At 35.1% G+C, this 22,126-nt stretch overlaps 1 protein-coding gene across 1 annotated transcript; it reads left to right on the top strand.

The window, feature by feature from the left end:
* The first annotated feature begins 8,608 nt into the window (after window positions 1-8,608).
* Window positions 8,609-12,526, top strand: LOC113337018 (putative disease resistance protein RGA3). The gene is made up of 2 exons (XM_026582716.1): window positions 8,609-12,223; window positions 12,347-12,526. The coding sequence occupies exon 1, from the start codon at window positions 8,870-8,872 to the stop codon at window positions 12,185-12,187; it is 3,318 nt and encodes a 1,105-aa protein (XP_026438501.1). The 5' UTR covers window positions 8,609-8,869; the 3' UTR covers window positions 12,188-12,223; window positions 12,347-12,526.
* The last annotated feature ends 9,600 nt before the right edge of the window (window positions 12,527-22,126 follow it).

Raw genomic sequence — 22,126 nt, 5'->3', positions numbered from 1 at the left:
TTAGATTTTTCTCAACTCGTTACTCTTGAAATCACTTTGAAAACATAGGTAGAAAAAACTAACTAATTTACAATATTGAATAGGTTACATTAAGGTTCAAAGCAATGGAAGTTTGTTGGCTCGGCAACATTTGAATACCAAGAATGTCAGTGGAAGATAGACCGTTTCCTAGCTGAACAGGAAAACCCACAATTCTTTTACACCAAGATGGATTATAAAGCTGACTACTGAAGCTCAGGATCTGACCTGTGGCCCTGATGCTTTACGTCTATTAGCGCTCATTGAATTTTCATTGTTCATATTACGATCCCATATAGTCAATTCGCTCAATTCGGAGATCTTGTTCCCCCTCTTGGACTTCGTGCACCTGTCAAATAGCATCAGTTTCAACATTTCCGGTTAACCATCTGTTGGAGAAAAATGAGTTTCTAAGTTTAAATGTTTTGGGCTTACTGTGGTTTGATATTAGAACCTAAGGGTTTTATGGATGCTTACTCATTTCTTTGAGTGAATGAATCTATTTAATCCATAATTGGGTATACTAAAGAAGGAACCCCACTATATAATTAGGGATGCACACAACCGAAACGAGCCGAAACCGAACCGAACCGTTCATAAAACGGTTGGTGGCAGTTCTAGAATTCAAAACCGTAGGATCTACGGTTTATGCATCTAAAACGATCGAACCGACCAAATTATAGCCTTCGATATAATCAGTATCTAATCCCAGTCGTGCATATACTTATACATAAACCACTAACCTAAAGCTGAATAAAATTAAAAAGAAACAAATACGGTTTAGTCCAAAATCCTATCCAAATATATTAGTTAATCCTGACCCATTCAACTAGGTACAAATTAGTCATTTTTCATGGAAAGTACACAAATAACCTTCCTAATTTACAATTTAGTCCAAATATTTACAAGTTAGTCCAAAGTGCCTCATGATGATGTCAGCAGTTTTAAATAATATAAAAAAATAAAATAAAACAATTTATCTTTCGTCGTTTGTCCAAAATTCACAAACTTTATATATTCAGAAAGCTCTTTCCGAGAGCTACAAATAGAGTGCCCATATGACTATATAATTTTCATTTATAATTTTTTTCAATTTACACTAGTGTAGATTTATGTACACATCTGTAACAATCCAGAAAATCCAATATCATTGATAGCCAGACTGACATTCTAGTCTTACAGACCGAGAAAAATATCAACCAAGCCAAGCTCTGGTTAGATAATAGCCGGATATGCAGAGGTTGGTTTAGCAGTCAACCTGTATCGAGGATAAAACGATAAAACATAAGAAATCGCAGGTTGAAAAAGAAGGGATTAACCTTTCACCTACAATCATATAAGAATCAAAGCAAGAAAATAATCAAAGCAAAAACGTTAGTCAGTTACTGACTTAAAGAGACACAATGTATTTGGGTCTACAGAATAGGCCACGCATAGAGAAAACCAGCGTACCAGTACAATCTACGAAAAATAACAAACTAGTGCATTTATTCAAATAAAACAATCAAGACATTCATCACAAAGAATTTCAGTGAAGAAAATATACACACATCTATGAAAATATGACTGAATACTCACCATGGTTCAGAATGGCATACACAACCTTCTCCGACATGGTTGATACCCTACATATTACAAACACTTAAATAAAGAATATATACATTGTACATTAAAGCGTAAATGCTATATAAACAAAAACATATAATATTGTACAGACATGTACACCTCTTAAGAAATCCTAGCAAATCCAACGTCCGTACAACTAAACATGACATACATCCATGAGAATGAACAATGGTGTACAACTATGTACATATCTAAAAAATTCCAGAAAAAGGATACTACACTTAAAAGATAAAAGTATATGCAGTTGCAGCATAAGCTTATCAAGTCAATTTGTGCAGCATAAGCCTTTCTAGAGTGCATCAGTAGGCATCTTTGCATCATAAGCTTATCAAGTCAATCTTTTTCCCGTGTGCAAAAATTTGCACACCCAAGTTTCTTATGAAAGAATAAGCTTATGAAGTGATTTTTTCACATGTGCGCCAGATTGTACACCCTGGTTATAATTTATGTGAACCTGCTCGCTCTATGCTACATTGTTATTCAAGCATTCCAATCTTCCTAAAAAGAATGTACACACTAAAACAATCTATAGCAGTTGAAAGTAATGGATGTTATACCTCTTTGGTACTGAACTGAATGAAAGTGAAACCCCGTGGCTCTCCTCGCTTTGGACCACGAGTGTGCCATAAAAAATTCTTTGACTCGATCCTTCCATAAGGAGAAAACATCTTGATCAAGACCAACCTATAGTTAGGAATACAAATTCAACGACTATTAGTACTAGTATAAGGGAGGGAGAGAGTGATACATACTCGGTTATTCTTTGATCAAGATTACCGATGCATAGCCTTCTTTCAATGGACACTTATCTGGACATGATGATCAGCAATGGTGATAGGCAAGCGTTGAGCAACAATAGTCGTGATCCAATTTTCCCCTTCACCTAAAAGCACTAAACACCACTATGAGTATTAGTTTGTTAGATGAAAAGGTTCAACACTGAAATAGAAGCAAAAATATGAACATACACTAAAGAAGCTAAATAAAATTGTAAGCATACTCCATCATCAACTTTTTCAAAACCAAAAGCATGACAATCCCTGGTAAGCATCATTTGTTGTTAATAATGAATACTAGCGATGACATTATAACAACTATGTACACATTAACAATGAACAAGTGTACAACTATGTACAATGCTGTATAATTATGTACACACCTACAAAAATCTAACATCCATACTCACAAAACTGACCATATATTATTAAGATAGCACAACGGTGTACAACTATGTATACAACTAAAAATCCAACTAATCCAACATCCATACGCCCAAAACAGGTCATATATAATTGATATTGTACAATGGTGTAGATATCTATAAAGACCCAACATATATACCTACAAAAAAGGCCATACAATCACGAGAGAGCATAATGGTGTACAACTATGTAAACGCTTACGAAAATCCATCATTTATACCCACGACATACATATATTGTTGAGATAACATAGTGGTGTACAACTATGTACACACCTATAAAAAATCTAAAAAAACAAACATCCATACCCACAAAACAAGTCATATATATTATTGAGATTGTACATGGTGTGTAACTACGTACACACCTACAAAAACCCAACAAATCCAACATATTCCAAAAAAAAGACCATAAAATAATGAGAGACCACAATAATGTACAACTAGGTATACACTTACAAAAATCCATAATTTATACTCAAAACATGCATATATTATTGAGATAAAAATTATATTAGACAGACAAAACTACAAAGCTGGTTTCATGATGAAGGCTTATTAAAAAGCATGGAACTTTGTCCATGATATTGTATTAGCTAAGTCAACTGGTTTCGGTTAAAAAATTATACCCTTCCCTTTGGTAACAAATCCGGCTATTTGGCTATCATCCACATACTCAACCCAATCAATCTCTTTTACATTATGATCTAGTGAATCTAAACAGATAACCCTAGCTTATGTCAACTTGTGTTTCCTTTAGATTATGTCAATTGACCCATTTTTCTCATTAGGGTATCTCAGCGATGCGAACAACATACCAGTATGTACACTTGTACTCCAGGTGCACTAATATGTACACCTTGCAATACGGGTGCACCAATATGTACACTCATAGAATAATGGCAACCTAACTGCCAAGATACACAGTCAAACTAAATCGACAACTTTACAAACCATGCACTGCTAGAATAAAGCATCCTTTATTGCATTTCGAAGATCACTAAGCTTACACAGTATCATTCTTTTGACCATTATGTAAGACTGAACTAAGATCAGATCAAGGTGACCAGCATATTAGAATTACAAAACATACCTCTATTTGTCAGTGCGATAAAATATTCAAGTTAGGTTAGACGTGGAAGCTCACCAATTCGTTTGCACGTTTCCTATCAAACATGGAAACAAATTAAAATATGATTATTGATCAAAAGCATGACAAGTGTATATAATGATACCAAGCATAAGCTTGTGGATCCATTATTTTCACGTGTACAACTTTGTACACATCTATGAAACATGCATGAAATCGCTCATTTATACCCACATTTGGACTTACTTTTTTCATGAAAAATACAATGGAGCACAAGTATATACACACCTACAAAATATGGATGAAATCAAGAATTCTTACCCACAAAAAGACAGTTTAGACTGGTATACCATCATAATAGCAAACTAATTGAACTAAAAGTATCTAAAAGCAAAAAAGTCCATAACAAACCCCTTGAATGTCATAAGTTCACTGTAGTAGACAAGTCCGAATGCAAATATTAGTTTCTTAGTTTTTGGTACATAATCAATGCAGAAACAAAGTGCACAACTTACAACCCGTATGATAAAACTGGTGCACCAAAGAGGACACTACGTAATAATGGTATACAAATAAGTACACCTTGTATACTGAAGTAAACTTGTTCTATTTCAAAATGGTATACAAATAAATTTACTACCGCACACTTGTTCTATTGTAAACTGTAATCTACATTTTCCACCGCAGTAAGGGAAAAGAACCGCAAAAAACTATATCTCATCCTTTCCGTCTTAGTTCCGACCAATTACATAAAATCCAAAATTCAAAACTGCATTCCAATGATCCAATCCATAAAAGATGTACATGACAAAATATCTAGCCAATATTCCGATTATTTTCTCATTTCCTTTCACTTGCCTACTAGCTCCACATACCTAATCTAGATAATTTGAAGTGTTCTAAAAAGTAATATACATTAGTGGCAAACTTTGGAAAATATATTAAGCCAGAGAAAATGAGAAGATGAAAAGTCTAAATTCTCATATACAAATTCAAGAAAAAAAAGAAAAAAGACGAAAGGAATTGTTATGGAGAGAATGAGCACAAACTGAAACAAACCTAAGATGTTCAACACAATAGTGTCTCACTTCTTGGCTTTCTTTGGTACCCTACATAACTAGCAAAACATGTTTGGTCAGAATATTCCCTTAAACCAAATCAGAAAACAGAAGTTCCCGTATTCGTATAAGAAACAAAATATTAGAAAAATTAGAGATCAAAATCCTTACTTAACAGCCGGTGGAGGTGCAACGGAAACAGGTGACCTCTTGACAGCCGGTGGAGGTGGAACGACAACAGGTGACTTTTGAACAGGTCCATGGAAGAAATGATCAAAGTTAGAAATGATCTACAAAGAATATTTTGACTGTTATGCTTAATATCGGAACAGAAAGTCGATGGACTAACTTAAGATATCTCAATGTTTTTGTAATTAACACAAAGGAAAGATATTATGTTTCCGCTCATGCTTTCAGACCAGGTGGCTAAACTTCAAAAAATAGGAAATTAACATACATCAGTATGTCCTTAACAATCCCTAATACCATCTACACAAATTGCATGTCAAATTTCAGTTGGTTTTCCTACGATCTAAAACTTTAAATATAAAAAATGATTAATCAATTAATATATTAGTTGGAGCGCAAAACTACAAGTCAAGAGTGACGTTTATCGCTTGCAGGATGGCATTAGCTCGGCTGAAAAGTTTACTACCGTGTTATAGTACTTTTTCATAGTTTACCAAGAGTGATTGTTCAATGTTTTTTGGTGAAAAAAATAATAAATTTATCTAGATCGACAACCTAAAATATTTAAATAGATCAAACTTACGGCGACGATGATACTGATTGTTGTTGGCTCCATCAGTAGACTCTACCTACTCTGAATTCAACATAAAATCAATATTAAGTGTACAATAATATAGATATGCTATATAAACTAAAGGTTAATAAATACTTTATCAGTTCATCTCCATTGATGAATATTAGTGTGATATTAAACAAAACACATCTCATTAGCAAACATCTCCCAAAGATGATAATTCTAAGATTTGAATCACTTACAAAAAACTCAACATCTATTCTTAAATAAAGCTTACAATCAAAATTAAAGAACCAGAAATGAGAAATCACAGAGACAATCAAATGAGTTACCTCACCCTATTATCACAATGAAAAAATTTGCATGGATTAATGATCATTAACTCAATCCGTTATAGATTCAAAAGCTTCAATTGAAACAAAAGTATCGATCAAATAATCCTCCGAGGAAAGAAAATATCAAACCTCAAAAGTTAAAATATGAAGAAAGAATAAGAATATCGAAGAAGAGGAACGAAAGATAAGAGAATAAAATGAAAATCCGCAAGAAGAAAATTATGAAAATGACTCGAAATTCCCTCTTTTCTCACCTAAAAACCTTAGATCTGAAAATGTTTTCTGAAAAAACATGTTTCCGAAACCAGCAACCAAACCACAACTTGTTAACCATCCACGATAACTAGAATCGCCATCTTCAGCAGACCTAAAAGAGGAAGAGAGACGAGGTTTGCACGATTGATGAAAAAGTAGAAAAAACATATCTACAAAGAATATTAGACTGGGTTTGATAGGAGGGTTATTTTAGTAATCATGAAAAATAAGATTTGGACTGAACCGTTAGGATTTGGACTGACTCGTTCAGGATTTGATAAATTTGGACCTCCTAGTACTAGGTTTGATGGGACAGGACTAGAGTGTCTAAAGCCCAACAACTTTGGGATTAAATCGTTAGTTTCTAGATAAAAACACCAGCAACATCCATTCTCTTTCTTTTTCTCTTTCTCATTTCCAAAACCCAGTTATCACCATCACCACGAGCAATGTTACTGCTAACCCACTCATACCTTTATCTTCATCCCTTTTCTTTTTGCTATTAATCTTCTCTCATAGGCGGCATGCAAACTGATTTTATTATTTTGTATTAATGTTTAACACGAGATATTTCTTCTTCTTTTTCTCTAGATTGACTGATTTTGATTTTGATTCTTTTTCTTCTTTTACTCTCTTTTACCTCTGTTTTGATCCTGTTTGGATCTGAATTTTGAAATGGTTTCCAAAATAATCTTAAGTGGGTTTTGATTTAATGACCTAGAGGAAGAGAATTGATATGTTGTCAAGAGCAGTTAGGGTTTTGAGTTTGAGTTGCAGCAGGAAAATTAATTAGTACAAGGAATTGTTGATGCTGTTGTTGTTTGAATTAATTGAGGTGAGTAATAATGAATGTTTGGGTGCGTTTGAATTGATTAGTGTGAGTAATAATGAATGTTTGGGTGTTTGAGAGGATGTATGAGAATGGGTTTATCCCATTTCAATTGCAGGTTGGAAAAAGAACTATGGTTTTTTTCTTTAATAAATTAATTTCAAAAATATTTTTCTTTAAGTATTTTATTTATAGGAGAATTTTTTTTTCGTTTTTGATTTGTTTTACGAGAAACAAATATTCGGCAGTCTTATCCTGAACACATCTTCGCGATGAGAGTTTAACATTACTCATTTTGAATATACCGATTCGCAAATTAATGTGTTAAGAACAACTTGTTAAACTTGTGATTCTTCTCTCATTAAGTTGTTTCTGTAGAGTTGTTTTCATTCAGTTTTTTATATATTATTTTGATATATCTAACGTGTTGTTAGCGGTTGCAAAATTCATGTAGTTGAAATAACTGAATTTCGGCCCACCACCATTTAGATAAAAGCTCTAAAATTTACTTGCAACACGTTATAATGGTTGCCAGCTAATATAGTCATGGTCCCTACAACTTGGGTTTACATACACCAAACTGACAGTTCTAGAAAGTGATTGGCATTATGATGTCAATGCTGGGTCATGATACTGGTTCGAGGTAAGTTCAAGATGCTTGAGATGCACAAATTCATTGGTTGTAAATGGTTGAAAATAAAGAGAAACTGGGGACATGCAACTGCCCTAATAATTCATATTCATAGCCAAAATAACTAGATAGGTGAGTTAATTGAGATTATGTCCACCAAGGTCGTCGAGAAACAAAAAAATCTTTGCTCGCAGATACGGATCACATGATATCCAATTTTAACATTTTTTTTTTCCTTTTTTTTTTATATTTTATGTAAATTTCGAAGGAATCATCGTATTACCGCTCACGCTGTTATGGTTCAAGTCTTGGGAAGGAGTATTAAACATGTTATCGTGGGGAGGTTGAGTGGAAACGATAAGACAAATGCACCCACCAGCTCCCTTCCCCATGTAGTCAAGAATCTGGCAGTTTAGGTCCCAAAGTTAGGACAAAAAAATGATTAAAAATGTTCAACTTGCAAAGGAATGATGGAGTAATCGAAATACAGTAAGGTTAGGTTGTACTTAGGTTCTTTTGAGAGGAAAAATCTTAATAATTCTAATTGATTTCTCATTTCTCAGATGGCACTATTTTTGCATCAATTAGTGCAACTATTTTTCCAGTTTTAACTTTTCTTTTTGTTTTATATATAAAAATCCAAAGTATATTATCACTTTCTCTGTTCATAGATATGATGATATCCAGCTTTAACTTTTCTTTTGCGTAAAAAATTCAAAGTAAATGATCTACTCATAATTATATTAGAAATTATGAATATAATTATGGAATTTATTCATAATTTTCCTCCATCCCGTGGGATTTTTTATTTTTGATTATTGCCCCCTCTAAAGTCCTACCTTCTATCATGGCTTTCACTGCAATCTCCCATGTGGAATCTCGACAAACAGAATAGGGATTAGATTTATATTTTGAATTAAGTTGATGTTGGTTATGCTTTCAATCTTCTACAAATAGATACCGTAGCACATTCCTACCCAAACACTTTTCTTCCTATTCATTAATCAAATTCCTCTATCTCAATCTCTTAATCTCTAATTAATCTGTTCAATATCCATTTATAATGGCGTTAGAGGGTACTCTTATTGATGGTGCACTGAAGAAACTGGTCACTGTAGTTGCAAGTGAGATTAGTCTGGCTTGGGGTGTCATGGAAGAGCTGAAAAGGCTTGAACACACATTGGAGGTTATTGCGGCTAAAACATCTGATGCAGAGAGGCAGCAGGTGAACGATGCTGCCGTTAAACTTTGGTTAAAAAAGCTCAAACAAGTAACTTATGATGCTGATGATGTTCTGGATGAATTTGCATACGAAGCTATGCATCGATATCATAAGAACAGTAAGGTAAAAGTTTTCTTTTCATCCTCCAATCAAGTTGCCTTTCGTTTCAAAATGGCTCGTAAAATCAAAGATATCAATATACAGTTAAATCAAATAGCAACTGATATGGGAAGATTTCAGTTTCAAACAATTATTATTGCTAAGACTAGTGGATACGAGCAACATAATAAGCGGTTAACGACTTCATTCTTTGGAGATGTTTCAAAATTTGTAGGACGAAAAGAAGATAAATCAAAGATAGTAAGGATGTTAACAACGACGAGCATATCGTCGTCAACATCATTACAATCATCTTCTGTAATATCTAACATACATGAAAAAGTCTCCGTCATATCCATTGTGGGTATGGGGGGAGTCGGAAAGACCAGTCTAGCACAATCTATCTACAATGACAAATCAGTAGACAACCAGTTTGCCAAAAAAATGTGGGTCTGTATTTCTGATGACTTTGATATGTTTAAAATTTTAAGAAACATTATAGAGTCTTTCACTGATGCTAAATGCGATGATTTCTCAAATTTTGATGTTTTAGGAAAAAAAGTTAGAGAACAATTAGAAGGAAAAAAATATTTGCTAGTTCTAGATGACTTGTGGAATAAGGACCACATAAAATGGGAAAGCCTTAAGGGTGTCCTAGACTGCGGCTCTGTTGGCAGCAAAATTATAGTCACTACACGCTGTCTAAAAGTGGCATCGGTGGTGCAAGGTTCTATTCCTCCTTACAAACTAGGTGTATTATCTGAAGCAGAGTGTTGGGCTATTATTGAGAAAAAAGCTTTTTCTGCTGGTGGAGCTTCTAAGACTTCAACTATGGAAACTTTAGGAAAGGAGATAGCAAAAAAATGTGGAGGTCTGCCGCTTGCTGCAAACTTTTTTGGTAGTCTTATGCATTCACAGAGGGATGAGAGGGATTGGTTATCATTCAAAGACAACAAAAGCTTAGAAACACAAGAAAACTCTAGTGGCGGCGGGATCATACCAATATTGAAACTGAGTTATGATAGTTTACCATCCCATCTGAAACAATGTTTCTCATACTGTTGTTTATTTCCCAAAGATTGGGAATTCCGTAGAGAAAGATTGATTCAGTTGTGGATCGCTGAAGGATTTATTCATCCACCAACTAGTGGAGGAAATAGAAACTCGCTCGAAGATATTGGCAATGATTACTTCCTTAGTTTGTTATCCAGCTCTTTCTTTCAAGATGTAAAAAGGGATGTCTACCTAGGTGATATTGAAACGTTTAAAATGCATGACTTAGTGCATGATCTTGCGTTAAGCGTTTTTAGCAGTTATGAAGTCATGATTCTGAATAAAAGTGAAATGGAAAATGATTTGTCTCAAATTCGTCGGCTACAATTAATTACGGAAGGAATGCCAGAAACACATTTTGATGCATTGAGCAATGCAAGAAAATTGCGGACAATTTTGTTTCAAGAGGAAGCTTTTGTTTTTCCTAGTCCACAAAATAACAAGCGTCTTCGTGTAGTACATCAGCTAGTTGGTGGTCTGAAAAATCTGCCTTCCAGTTTAAAGTTTAAACACATGAGGTTCCTTGACCTTAGATTTTGTAATCTTAAAGATGTTCATGCTGCTGAGTCCATTCATCAACTCTACAATCTCCAAACTCTCAACCTTTCTTTTTCCATGAATGTTCGAAACATTCTCAACGAAGGAATTGGTTCTTTGACTAATTTGCGACATCTATATCTCTCTTCTTCAGACGCCAACCTTCTTCCTGATTCTATTACGTTGCTCACCAATTTGCAAACTTTAGACATCGATTTTTGTGGTATAACTCTCTTACCCATAAATATTGATCATCTCCACAATCTATCTACCCTTAATGTTTCATCTACAGAAATCTCAAAGTTACCCGATTCAATCTCTTTCCTCTGTAATTTAAGGGAGTTCTCCTTCACCGGTTGCGATCAATTACAATCACTACCTCGTAACTTTGGATCTTTGACGCAACTAAGGTCACTTAATATGTTTGGTACTAATATTACAGAATTGCCAGAATCTTTGACCAGTAACATTTGTAAATTAGAGTGTGTGCGATTAGATGAAATGTGTAAGTTTCCCGAAGACATTAAGAACTGGGTGGAATTGAGAAGTCTGGAATACTGCGGTATCGGTAAGATAGATGGTATAATAATGCCTAGTGGTATGGAAAAGCTAACTCGCCTAGAAGTATTAGAGCCTTACATGGTGAGAAATAAAGATGATGTCTCCAATATCCACCAATTAGCAAATCTAAACTCCCTTCGGAAGTTAGTGATTGGAAGTCTAGAGAACGTGACAGGTGGTAAAATAGAGGCGAAAAGGGCAAAATTAAATGACAAGCAAAACCTTCAACATTTGAATCTACTATGGAAATCATGTTATTTGGAAAGCGGATGGATGTTTGCAGAAAAAGAAGAAGAAGAAGAAGAAGAAGAAGAAGAAGAAGAAGCAGCGGTTGTTAATAATTATGCTACGGTACTGGAAGGTCTCCAACCTCACCCTAATTTGGAGGAATTGTCTATCGTGGGTTTTCCTGGATTAAAGACTCCAAAGTGGATGGGATCATCTTCTTGTCTTCCTAACTTAGTGCAATTAATTATCATCAAATGCAAGAGTTGTACAAGATTAATAGGCCTGGGTCAACTCCCGTGTCTTCAGAATCTTAAGATAAAAAGAATGGATTCAGTCAAGTGTTTAGGTGAAGAGTTTTATTACCAGCAAGAAGAAGAAGCAAATGATGGTTATGCAAATTCCACAACAGCAACAACAGTGTTATTCCCTTCGCTAACTAGCTTGTGCATTGATGATTTGAGAAATTTAGAAGAATGGGTTGCACCTGATAATTCCTTCCCTTGCCTTGAGAAAGTATTTATCAACAAGTGTGGTAATTTGATGTCGTTACCAAATTTACAATTATGGACTTCTTCTCTCACGGCATTAACCATAAGTGAATGCGAAAAATTGGGAAAGGAGCATTTGGCGTATTATTTCAACAAATTCCTCCCATCGGTTCGATACACACACAACTACTAGATCAACAAATTCCGTTTTCCCTTCCGAAATTTATAGGTACCTTCTGTTTCTCTGTCTCTGTGTTTCCTTCCCTATTATTTTTTTTGGGTTTACTTTTTTTCATGGAGGAGCTAGTTAAAATCTTTTCCTGAAAATCTGATAATGTTGTGACTTCTGTAGAAGAAGAACAAATATTATTCTAATATCAAAGACGTGAATCAGGAGGAAGAGGATGCGAGTAACTCATTTCTAAGAAAAATTGGATCAGTCTAGTTTATTGTTTTCTCTTCCAACTTGAAGAAGAATCAAATTGTAAATTTCAGTTTTGTATTGTGCCTTATGAGAATATGATTTTCGTTAGTTCAACTGTTCAAGTCTAATGTGTTAAATCTTTGCTTTCTATTTTTGGAATTGTAATTTTCTAGAGTAGTAGTCGTATAAACATCTTGAAGAACAATCAGATTATAAATTTCAGCTTTGTATTGTGCCTTTGGACTTTCAAAAATATGATTTTCCTCGGTTGAGGCCAGTTGCCTTCTATGATGAGTTCTTAGTTTCCCAGCGAAAAAAAATACTAATAGAAAACTCTTTTGGTCTAGCCCTTGCAATTTTGCATTGGCAAAAATGTGGCTAACATAGTGTACCCAGTAGTGATGCCTATTAATGTTCTGTGCTGTACAGGTATAAACCAACTGCAATTGCACAAACAACCCCACGAAGCCATATAACTCTCCCAAACAAATTCTTCCCAATATTTTTCAACTCTTCAATCATTTCTATGATCAAAGATACGTCATCAACCGTGCAAGAGGTAATCTATTAGAGACGTCAAAAAATCAGTCGTCGAATTGATTCCAAAGTATGCTGAATATGTACAACAAGAAAATGATATAACATGTTTCGATTATTCTTGAAATCACTTTGACAAACACAGCAAAAAAGAAAAAAAACAACCACTAGGTAATATACAATCTTCAGTAGGTATATATCATTATTGTTCAAAGCAATGTAAGTTTGTTGGCTCGGCCAAGTTTGTCAAGGTCTTGGTCTCCCTAATGGAGTTTGTGCACCTGTCTCATAACATCACATCAACATTTCAGGTTTTCCATCTAAATAAAAGCTCCGAATTGTAAGTTTGCAGCACATTTAAAGGTTAGCTCATATATTCATGGTTTACCACCGGATAAGTCTATATGCTAAATTGAAAATGTAACTCAGATGGAGCAAATGTATACTACATCAATCGATCTGCTGAAATTGAAGTTTAAAAGAGAGAGAAAGCAACACAAAAAGATTGGAGCAGCTATTATGACAAGCTCTTCATTGATGAGGTGAGTTTTTGGTCGATGTAATGCTGGATACATTTTTAACAGATTAACCATTCATGATGAACTAATTGAGGAAACTTACCTAAGCTTGCATTTCCAGTTTAAACACAGAAAATGAAACTAATCCATTGTCTGCTACAGGTTATCTTAGACAGCGTATATGCAGATCTGGTCGATGTCCTAGTTACCCCATAGGCTAAGGTGCAAAATATAGGTGCATACATGTTTGGCATATGTAGAGACATGGATCCCCAGAAATTATGCTGCCAGTACCCACAATTTTTGGGCAAACTCATACATTGTGACAAGCACATGTTAAAATCCTTGCGGCTCACCGAATCATTGTCATAAATCATGACAGTAGTAGAATCATAGATAGTAATGTTGTTAATAATGTGGATGCTATGGTAACTACCGGAAAGTAGCCGAACATCACTGTGGATTCAGCTAAAGCTAACCAGTCTTTGTTTTGCACATTGTCCCTAGCTAAATTAATGCAGATGGCGGGTTCTAAGAGCCCTAAGGTGATTTCTTAAAAAGGAATATTGGATTCCAAATGTTCACTGATAAACCCGTACAAGCAAAAACAATTGTGATCACTCAAAGTCAACCAGATGTGATCACTCAACTTCAATGTGCAGAGATTGTAAACTCATTTTAAGACACACAAATGATTTTGTACACATAATCATCTAATTCATTTTTTAACGAGCATCCTTAACTATTGCAACAGATGCTTGCTGATACAGGGATAACATATAAAGCGAACAGACCGCTCATGTCAATCCAAAATAGTAATACCCCTCTTCAGCAGGGTCACACAATTGTTCACGATGAATATTGAGAACTAAGAAAACTGCAACCATTGTACCAAAACCTGTATATTCAATGTTGCGATGTTTTAGTATACCAATTTATGTCGTCGTTGACAAATCATTGAAATTATTTCACAATCACCATTCAGGAATGAAAACAAGGATATATAGATCAATCACCTTGAATCTGTGGCCGTTTTTTCACTTAGCTGTTCATTCATTACTATCAAAACACCATCACTTACTTGCAAGTATTTGATTACGAACGAATTGATTATAAAACTTGTGTCAATTCACCAATCGCTTCATCCATTGTCTGCATAACATTAAGAAATTAAAAAAGTTCAATGAAATTGGTACCAATGAATTCCAAATGTGAAATTTTAAAATGAAATTATACATGCCTTACATTATCTTATCCTTTGATTCCTTCCCTTCAGAAACTCTCCAAACAAAGAACTCTCACATCTTTTTCATGATGACCATATAATTGCAAAATATGCATATACACCTTCTCTTGAAGCTTGGGTATTATGCAACATTCCGATTCTCCATCTGGCAACACTTTATAAAACAATTTCATCTAGGTCAAAATATGACATATCGTAATAACCTGAGAAAAATACACAATTTTTGTTAGAAAACGTTTACCTTAGAAAAGATTACATGATTTGAAGATTATCATCTGAAACAGATATAGATTGCAAGCTCGTTTGCAAGACATGGAAAAACATCTTTCCGCTGCCACCAGCTTTATAAACACTTTGAGAGAAGATATCATAATGTTAATGAATTCAAAATGGATCTTGTCCTTCCACCACGTTCCCATACGAATCCATGTGCCATTTGTGATCTGGATGGCGTTCTTGAGAGAGAGAGAGAGTGTTATAGAGGAGGCGGCGGAAGGGGGAAATGAGAAGAAAGAATGTCTAGGTTAGGGTTTTTGTTTGGCGTTAAATAATGGATAGTGAGTTCGGTCAAACCTAGTCAAATAAAGTCAAGGTCGTGACCTAGATGGCATGATGTGGTCTGCATGTACAGCATGGATATAAGCTATTTTCCAAATTTCCTTAACGACAAGTTGTATTGTGGCGAGCCTAAAAAGAAGCCGGAAGCCTTTGTGATGATGGAAACCATGTATGTGGATGTTGAAACCAAGAATTCCACTACTAGATTTATGCCCGTGCTACACATAGGCCATTTTTTTTTCTTTAATCATATTTTTGATTAGGTATGCTTAGGACTTCACCCCCACCCTGTGGTGATGATTTTTTACGGCGGCGCGAATGCATTAAATAGGTAAAGTGAATTTTTTACGGCGGCGCGAATGCATTAAATAGATAAAGAGAAGACATGAAATTCATTTATATTTTCCTTTTATTTTCATAGAAAGTATGTGATTTTTTTCCTTCTTTATATATTAATTTGGATAAAGGAGTCCTAATATATTATGTCCTTACTCCTTGACTTCCTAATTGGATTTGGACTTCAATAAATTAAGTTAATTTTTTTTAAAGCTTGGAATTCCAAATTGGATTTGAGAGAACATCTACATGCCATTTATATAATTAAGTTTCTCTCTTCCTGGGAGAAAACCGGTATTTCTAGGTTGGCTCTCCTATTATTTTCAGTATTACAAGTTGCATGTATCACAATGGTCTCACACCTTATCATGGCGTATATTTTATTTCAGTAATTTTTTGGAGCCTAAAGCGTGAAACGGGTGACAGAAACCATACTCGTTTTACAGTTGAGCATGATATATACCAAAAGATAGTTATGCGGAATATACTGTCAGTAAATAAAATCATATATTTAACAAGAATAAATGAGTACCAAGATCCTGGTCGAAAAAGGAACTTGCACATATACAAGAATGCTGAAAGAGAGGAAAAATCATTGTTGCATACAAATCACTCTAAAGTATCTTGTTTTCCCTTCACTTAGATCATCAGAACTTCTGGTTGGAAGCGATAGCTTTATGGATTTTTCTGAAAGGAATGGGGTTCCCGAATCTAGTCCAGAAGCCTCTAAGGACCCATGATATGGTTGTTAACATTATCATGGATGATGCTTCTCTCTGCTTTGGATGGTTGAATCATTTACTTCACCTTTAACGTCCGTTAATGTGTCTGATATGCCATTAACCCAAGAGTTAATGGGGGTAAACCAATAAATTCTGCATTGGTATACAGGAACAGGATGAATGTGTTTAGAAAAGTGAATCAGGCTGTGTTCGAATCATTTTGCTATCGCATTTGATGATATCATCCGAGAGGTGTCTGGTATGATTTCCTCATTAAGTACAAAGTTAACCATCGCATCATGCTTCCCAAGCACTTTCCGTACCACCTTCGGAGAACCGTTTTCTTATTGAAATAACCAAAATGTGATGACATGGATACATTTAAAGGGATGCGAAGAAGAGGAGAAGTGCTGAATAGTACTTGCGCTGAATAACCTGCAAGAATTGGGATCGAATGATTCAGATCCAGCATATGCCAGACAACTTATCAACAGTTTAGCAGATGAGGAAAGTAACGAATAGTCTTTTCTTCCATTAGAGGATAACACAGGATAAAATATATTTTGAGAGGATGAGTCGCTACGATACTGCATTCAAACGGACTGAATTGTTGTACCTCCACCATATTCGCATAGGATCATGATCAATCTAAATGAATTTGTGGTGGTTTAGGGCATATGACGGGATGTAATGGAGGATGAGTGGAAGAAGAATATGTTTTAGGGTGTTATATGGGAAATCATAACCCAGGTGTGTCCAAAATTAAATATCGGCTTGAATACCGTATTAGAAGTGATCAGAAGTCGGAATCTTCGAAATAAAGAGGGTATTGATTTCCTTAAAATTTTCTATAGTACACGCCACTTCCAAGCTTTCTGCTCGTAGCGTGCTGGTATGTTATGAGCTTTTATACTGTTAGCGATTTGCATTTCAACTCGAGACAGATTTTTCGCTCTTCTTAGGGATTTGCATTTCATCACAATAAATTTTTTAACTTAAGAGCGATTAAAATAGTGCACGCCCGTGCACCGTATTTCGATTCAGGACTTCAATTTCCTAAGGGATTTTCACGGGAAGTTTAATCTGGCCAATATTTAATTTAATACTAGCCAACTTCGCCTTAGATAAATAAAACGTGCCATTTCCCTAAGCTATCCTTCTGCGTATATGCAAGTGAAAAAAAAGATTGATGTACAGTAATGTTCAGCGCTACGTAGGTATGATGAATCAACTGCACTTGCATAGAAAAAGACATGACAAGATCATGGTTCCAAATATTACTGCATATACACAGAAAAAATGGTATAACATGTACCGATTACTCTTTTAAAACAACCTACTTGAGCAGGTCACATAATTGTTCAAAGTAACGGAAGTATTTCGGCTTGGCTACGTCTGAATTCCATAATTGTGAGTGCAAATAACCATTTCCTGCAACCAACACATTATCTCCATGCAACTTGTATTTACGCCAAGATATATTACAATTTTACAAAGCTGACATCCGAAATTCTATGGTGACACAGTCTGATGAATGGCCTGATGCTTTACATCTCTAAGGGATAAATATACTTTGGTTGACTTGGTGTAGCTATTGCATAACCCCAGTATCAACACTTGAACAAAAAACTCCGAAGTGCACACATGTGGACCTTCTATTTTCCTCTATATTAATCCCCAATAAAGTTTTTGCTCAATGGCAATTAGGCTATCTGTAGTTGCACCGGCATGCAGTAGGGCTTTGGTTTTGGTTCGGTTTCTAGTCAAACCAAAACCGAAACCAGTACTATCGGTTTCTAAAAATCTAAACCAAACCAATCCATTAATCATTGGTTCGGTTTCCAAATGGTTCCAGCCGGTTTTGGTTTGTCCCAATGGTTTTTGGTTAACCAGTAATTATGTCAAACCAAAAAAAAATTACACAAGTTTACATACAAAAAAATCGTAGCTGCAGATAATATTGGTTTACACAAATTTACAGACAAAAAAAATAAAAAATAAATATCAAGAATAGTTAAAGCTTACTCTAAATTTAGAGATCAATAAAATATATATAATATATCTTAATTTAGTTATTGACAAACAAAAAAGAAGGAAGACAGGAAAAACAAAGTTGAGTAGCAGAAGTGGCTGCTGTAGTTGGGGTGGAGAAGGAAGGCGAGGAGAAGGAGAAAGAGCGAGAGTATCATAATGAAATATTAGATTTAAGGTGTTTATTTATCCTCTAAATCAATGGGTAGAATCTAATACTTGTAAATCAACGGTAGAAACTAAATTTAAATAATAATCGGTTTCCCAATGGTTTTTGGTTCGGTTTTAGAGGTCAAACCAAACCAAAACCAACACTATCGGTTTTCCACTTTCTACACCATAACCAATCCATTAGTAAATGGTTCGGTTTGGTTTCTTCCTAATTGGTCTGGTTCGGTCCGGTTCCAGCGGAAAACCGAAACCATGTTCATCCCTAGCATGCACCTATTTTAATGTCGAACGAATAGGAAGAAAACAATAAGGATATTGCAGGGTTGAGAAGAGACTTCAAGAGATGGGATTTGAAGAAGATAATCGAAAAACAAACTAGTTTGTAGAATAAAGAGAAGAGCTTGTAAAATAAGTTTATGAATTCTATGTAATGTGTGTAAAACAATAACAAAGCTAGCCTTTATATAGGCAAAAGAAACAAGTTAAACTACGAAAGCAAAAAATAATTAAACTAGAAAAGGGAAACCAAACTAAAAAGAGAAGTTGACTAGGATAAGGAAACTATCCATTTGTAGGTTCAAAGCCTTGTGTGTGCGGTACTACATCAGTCCCCCCTTCTTGAAAGAAACTCGCCCTCGAGTTGTTGTTGATCAATAATACTTTATTGTCTTCGTGGAAAGTGAAAATCTCTTGGACATTGAAGACATTTGATATATTCCAATCAGTTGGAAGATCTATAACATAAGCATTATCATTGATTTTCTTTAAGACTTTGAATGGTCCATATTTCTTCATTTTAGTCTTGTTGTAGGTGCCTACAGGAAATCTTTCTTTCGCTAGATGTATCATGACTAATTCTCCTTCTTTGAAAACTTTAAAGCGTCTGTGTTTGTCTGCAGCCTCTTTATACTTCATATTAGACTCTTCAAGCTTCGTTTTAACTTCCTGGTGGAGCTGTGAAGCTTTTTCAGCAATTGTATCTGCCTTGGCATTTAAATTCTTTAACTTGGGAAGAAGAACTAGATCCAAAACATGATTTGGAATCTTAGAATAAACTATTTCGAAAGGAGTCTTACCAGTTGATCGATTCACTGAGGTATTAAAAGCAAACTCCATATGGGGCAACTGAACATCCCATTGTTTAGAATTGTCAGCACATTTTGCTCTTATTAAATTACCCAAAGAACGATTTACTACTTCCGTTTGGCCATCTGTTTGGGAATGTGAAGTAGTGCTGAACTGTAATGAAGTTCCTAGTCGCATCCATAAGGATTTCCAGAAATAGCTCATAAACCTAGTATCTCTGTAAGAAGTTATTGATTTTGGTACTCCATGTAGACGAACAACCTCCTTGAAGAATAAATGAGCCACATTAAACGCGTCTGTAGTCTTTTTGCATGCAATAAAATGTTCCATTTTAGAATATCGATCAACAACCACCATGACTGAATCATTACCTCTAGCAGTACGAGGTAAACCAAGAATAAAGTTCATGCTTACATCGACCCAAGGTGCATCTGGAACAGGAAGAGGTGTGTATAATTCAGTATTTTGAATCGTACCTTTAGATTTTTGACAAACCATGCATTTCATTACGTATTTCTGAACATCCATTTTTAGAGAATGCCAATAGTAACGCACTTCTATCAAAGCAATTGTCTTGTCTCTTCCAAAGTGCCCACCCAAACCAGTGCCATGTAACTCACGAATCAGATGAAGACGCAGAGATCCTTGTGGAATGCGAAATCTATTACCTTTAAATAGAAATCCATCTTGAATGAGAAAATCGTCGGATTGTGTCAAATTAACACATTTTCCCCAAATTTTCTTGAAATCGTCATCATCAGGATACACATCTTTGATGTAATCAAAATCCAAACTGTCATTACGAATAGTGCTAATAATATGAGCTCTTCGACTCAATGCATCAGCGACCAGATTAGTCTTCCCACTTTAAAGAGATAGCTATCTATCATGCATACAATTGATCTTCGAAGACGTCTATAAAAATTTCAAAGCATGATTGTCAGTGTTGACAATGAATGCACTGTGGATTAAATATGTATGCCATTGTTTCAGAGCTTGCATTAAAGAAAGTAGTTCAAGTTCATAAGTAGACCACTTCTGTTGAGTGGCTGAATTATTCTCACTATGGAACGCAACTGGAAGATTTTTATGAGATAATATAGCGCCAATGCCGAAAACAGAGGTATCACAATCAATTTCAAATGGATTAGAAAAGTCTGGCAGAGCAAGTACAGGAGCTGTACACAATTTTTCCTTAATATTGTTAAAACTTTTATTTGTTTCTTCTGTCCAGACAAATTTATCTTGTTTCAAACACTCAGTAGGAGGAGCAGCGATAATACTGAAATTCCGAATAAAACGTCTATAAAAAGAATCTAATCCATGAAAGCTTCGAACATCTTTTATTGAAGTAGGTACTGGCCATTCTGCTATATCCTTAATCTTCGAAGGATCCACATGTATACCTTTGTCAGAAATAACATAACCCAAAAACGTGACTTCTGAAGACATCAATGCACACTTTTTTAAGTTGATTTAAAGAGTGTTATCACTGAGAGCCTGAAATACTTGAGAAAGATGATTAATATGCTCAGTTTCACTTTTACTGTAAATCAGAATGTCATCGAAATAAACAACGACAAACTGTCCAAGAAATGGTTGTAAAACTTGGTTCATAAGTCGCATGAAAGTGCTAGGTGCATTTGACAATCCAAATGGCATTATAAGCCATTCATACAAACCTTCAGAAGTCTTGAAAGCTGTTTTCCATTCGTCTCCTTCACGAATACGAATCTGATGATATCCACTTGAAAGTTGTTTTCCATTCGTCTCCTTCACGAATACGAATCTGATGATATCCACTTCGTAAATCCAGTTTTGAAAATACTTGAGAACTAACTAATAAATCAATCATATCATTAATTCGAGGTATGGGAAACCTATAAGGAATTGTAATACGATTAAGAGCTCGACAATCAATGCACATCCTATCCACCATCATTTTTATCTACTAAAAGTGCCGGACTTGCACAAGGACTGTTACTTGGTCTAATGAGTCCTTTTTGCAACAAATCTACTACTTGACCTTGTAAGATTGCATGTTCACTTGGGCTTAATCTATAGTGAGCTTGATTAGGTAAAGAAGAACCAGGTACAAAATCTATGCAGTGCTGTATATTTCTCATTGGCGGTAAAACAGTTGGCAATTCTTCAGGAAATAACTCACTGAATTGAGATAAAAGTGGACGTACCTTTGTAGGGATAGAAATCATCGGTTTGGCTTCTTCATGAGAATTTAAGGCATGTGTAGACTGCATGGATCGGACCATTGTTGCAACCAAAGCACTCGTTCCACCATCACTATGATCTTTGACAAGAGGAGACGAAAGAGAAGGAACCAAGACTTTAATTTTTCTGCCTTGTTTGAAGGTGTAAGTATTCACAAATACGTTATGTACCGCTTTAGTATCATACTCCCAAGGTCTCCCGAAAACAAGATGAGTTGCTAACATATCAATAACATCACACAAAGCAGAATCTTCGTATCCAGGGAAAGAAAATA

This window comes from Papaver somniferum, unplaced genomic scaffold, assembly GCF_003573695.1.
Source record: "Papaver somniferum cultivar HN1 unplaced genomic scaffold, ASM357369v1 unplaced-scaffold_158, whole genome shotgun sequence".
NCBI lineage: Eukaryota > Viridiplantae > Streptophyta > Magnoliopsida > Ranunculales > Papaveraceae > Papaver > Papaver somniferum.
Note: the sequence above shows the minus strand (reverse complement) of the source record. Positions and strands in the feature narration are given on the sequence as shown.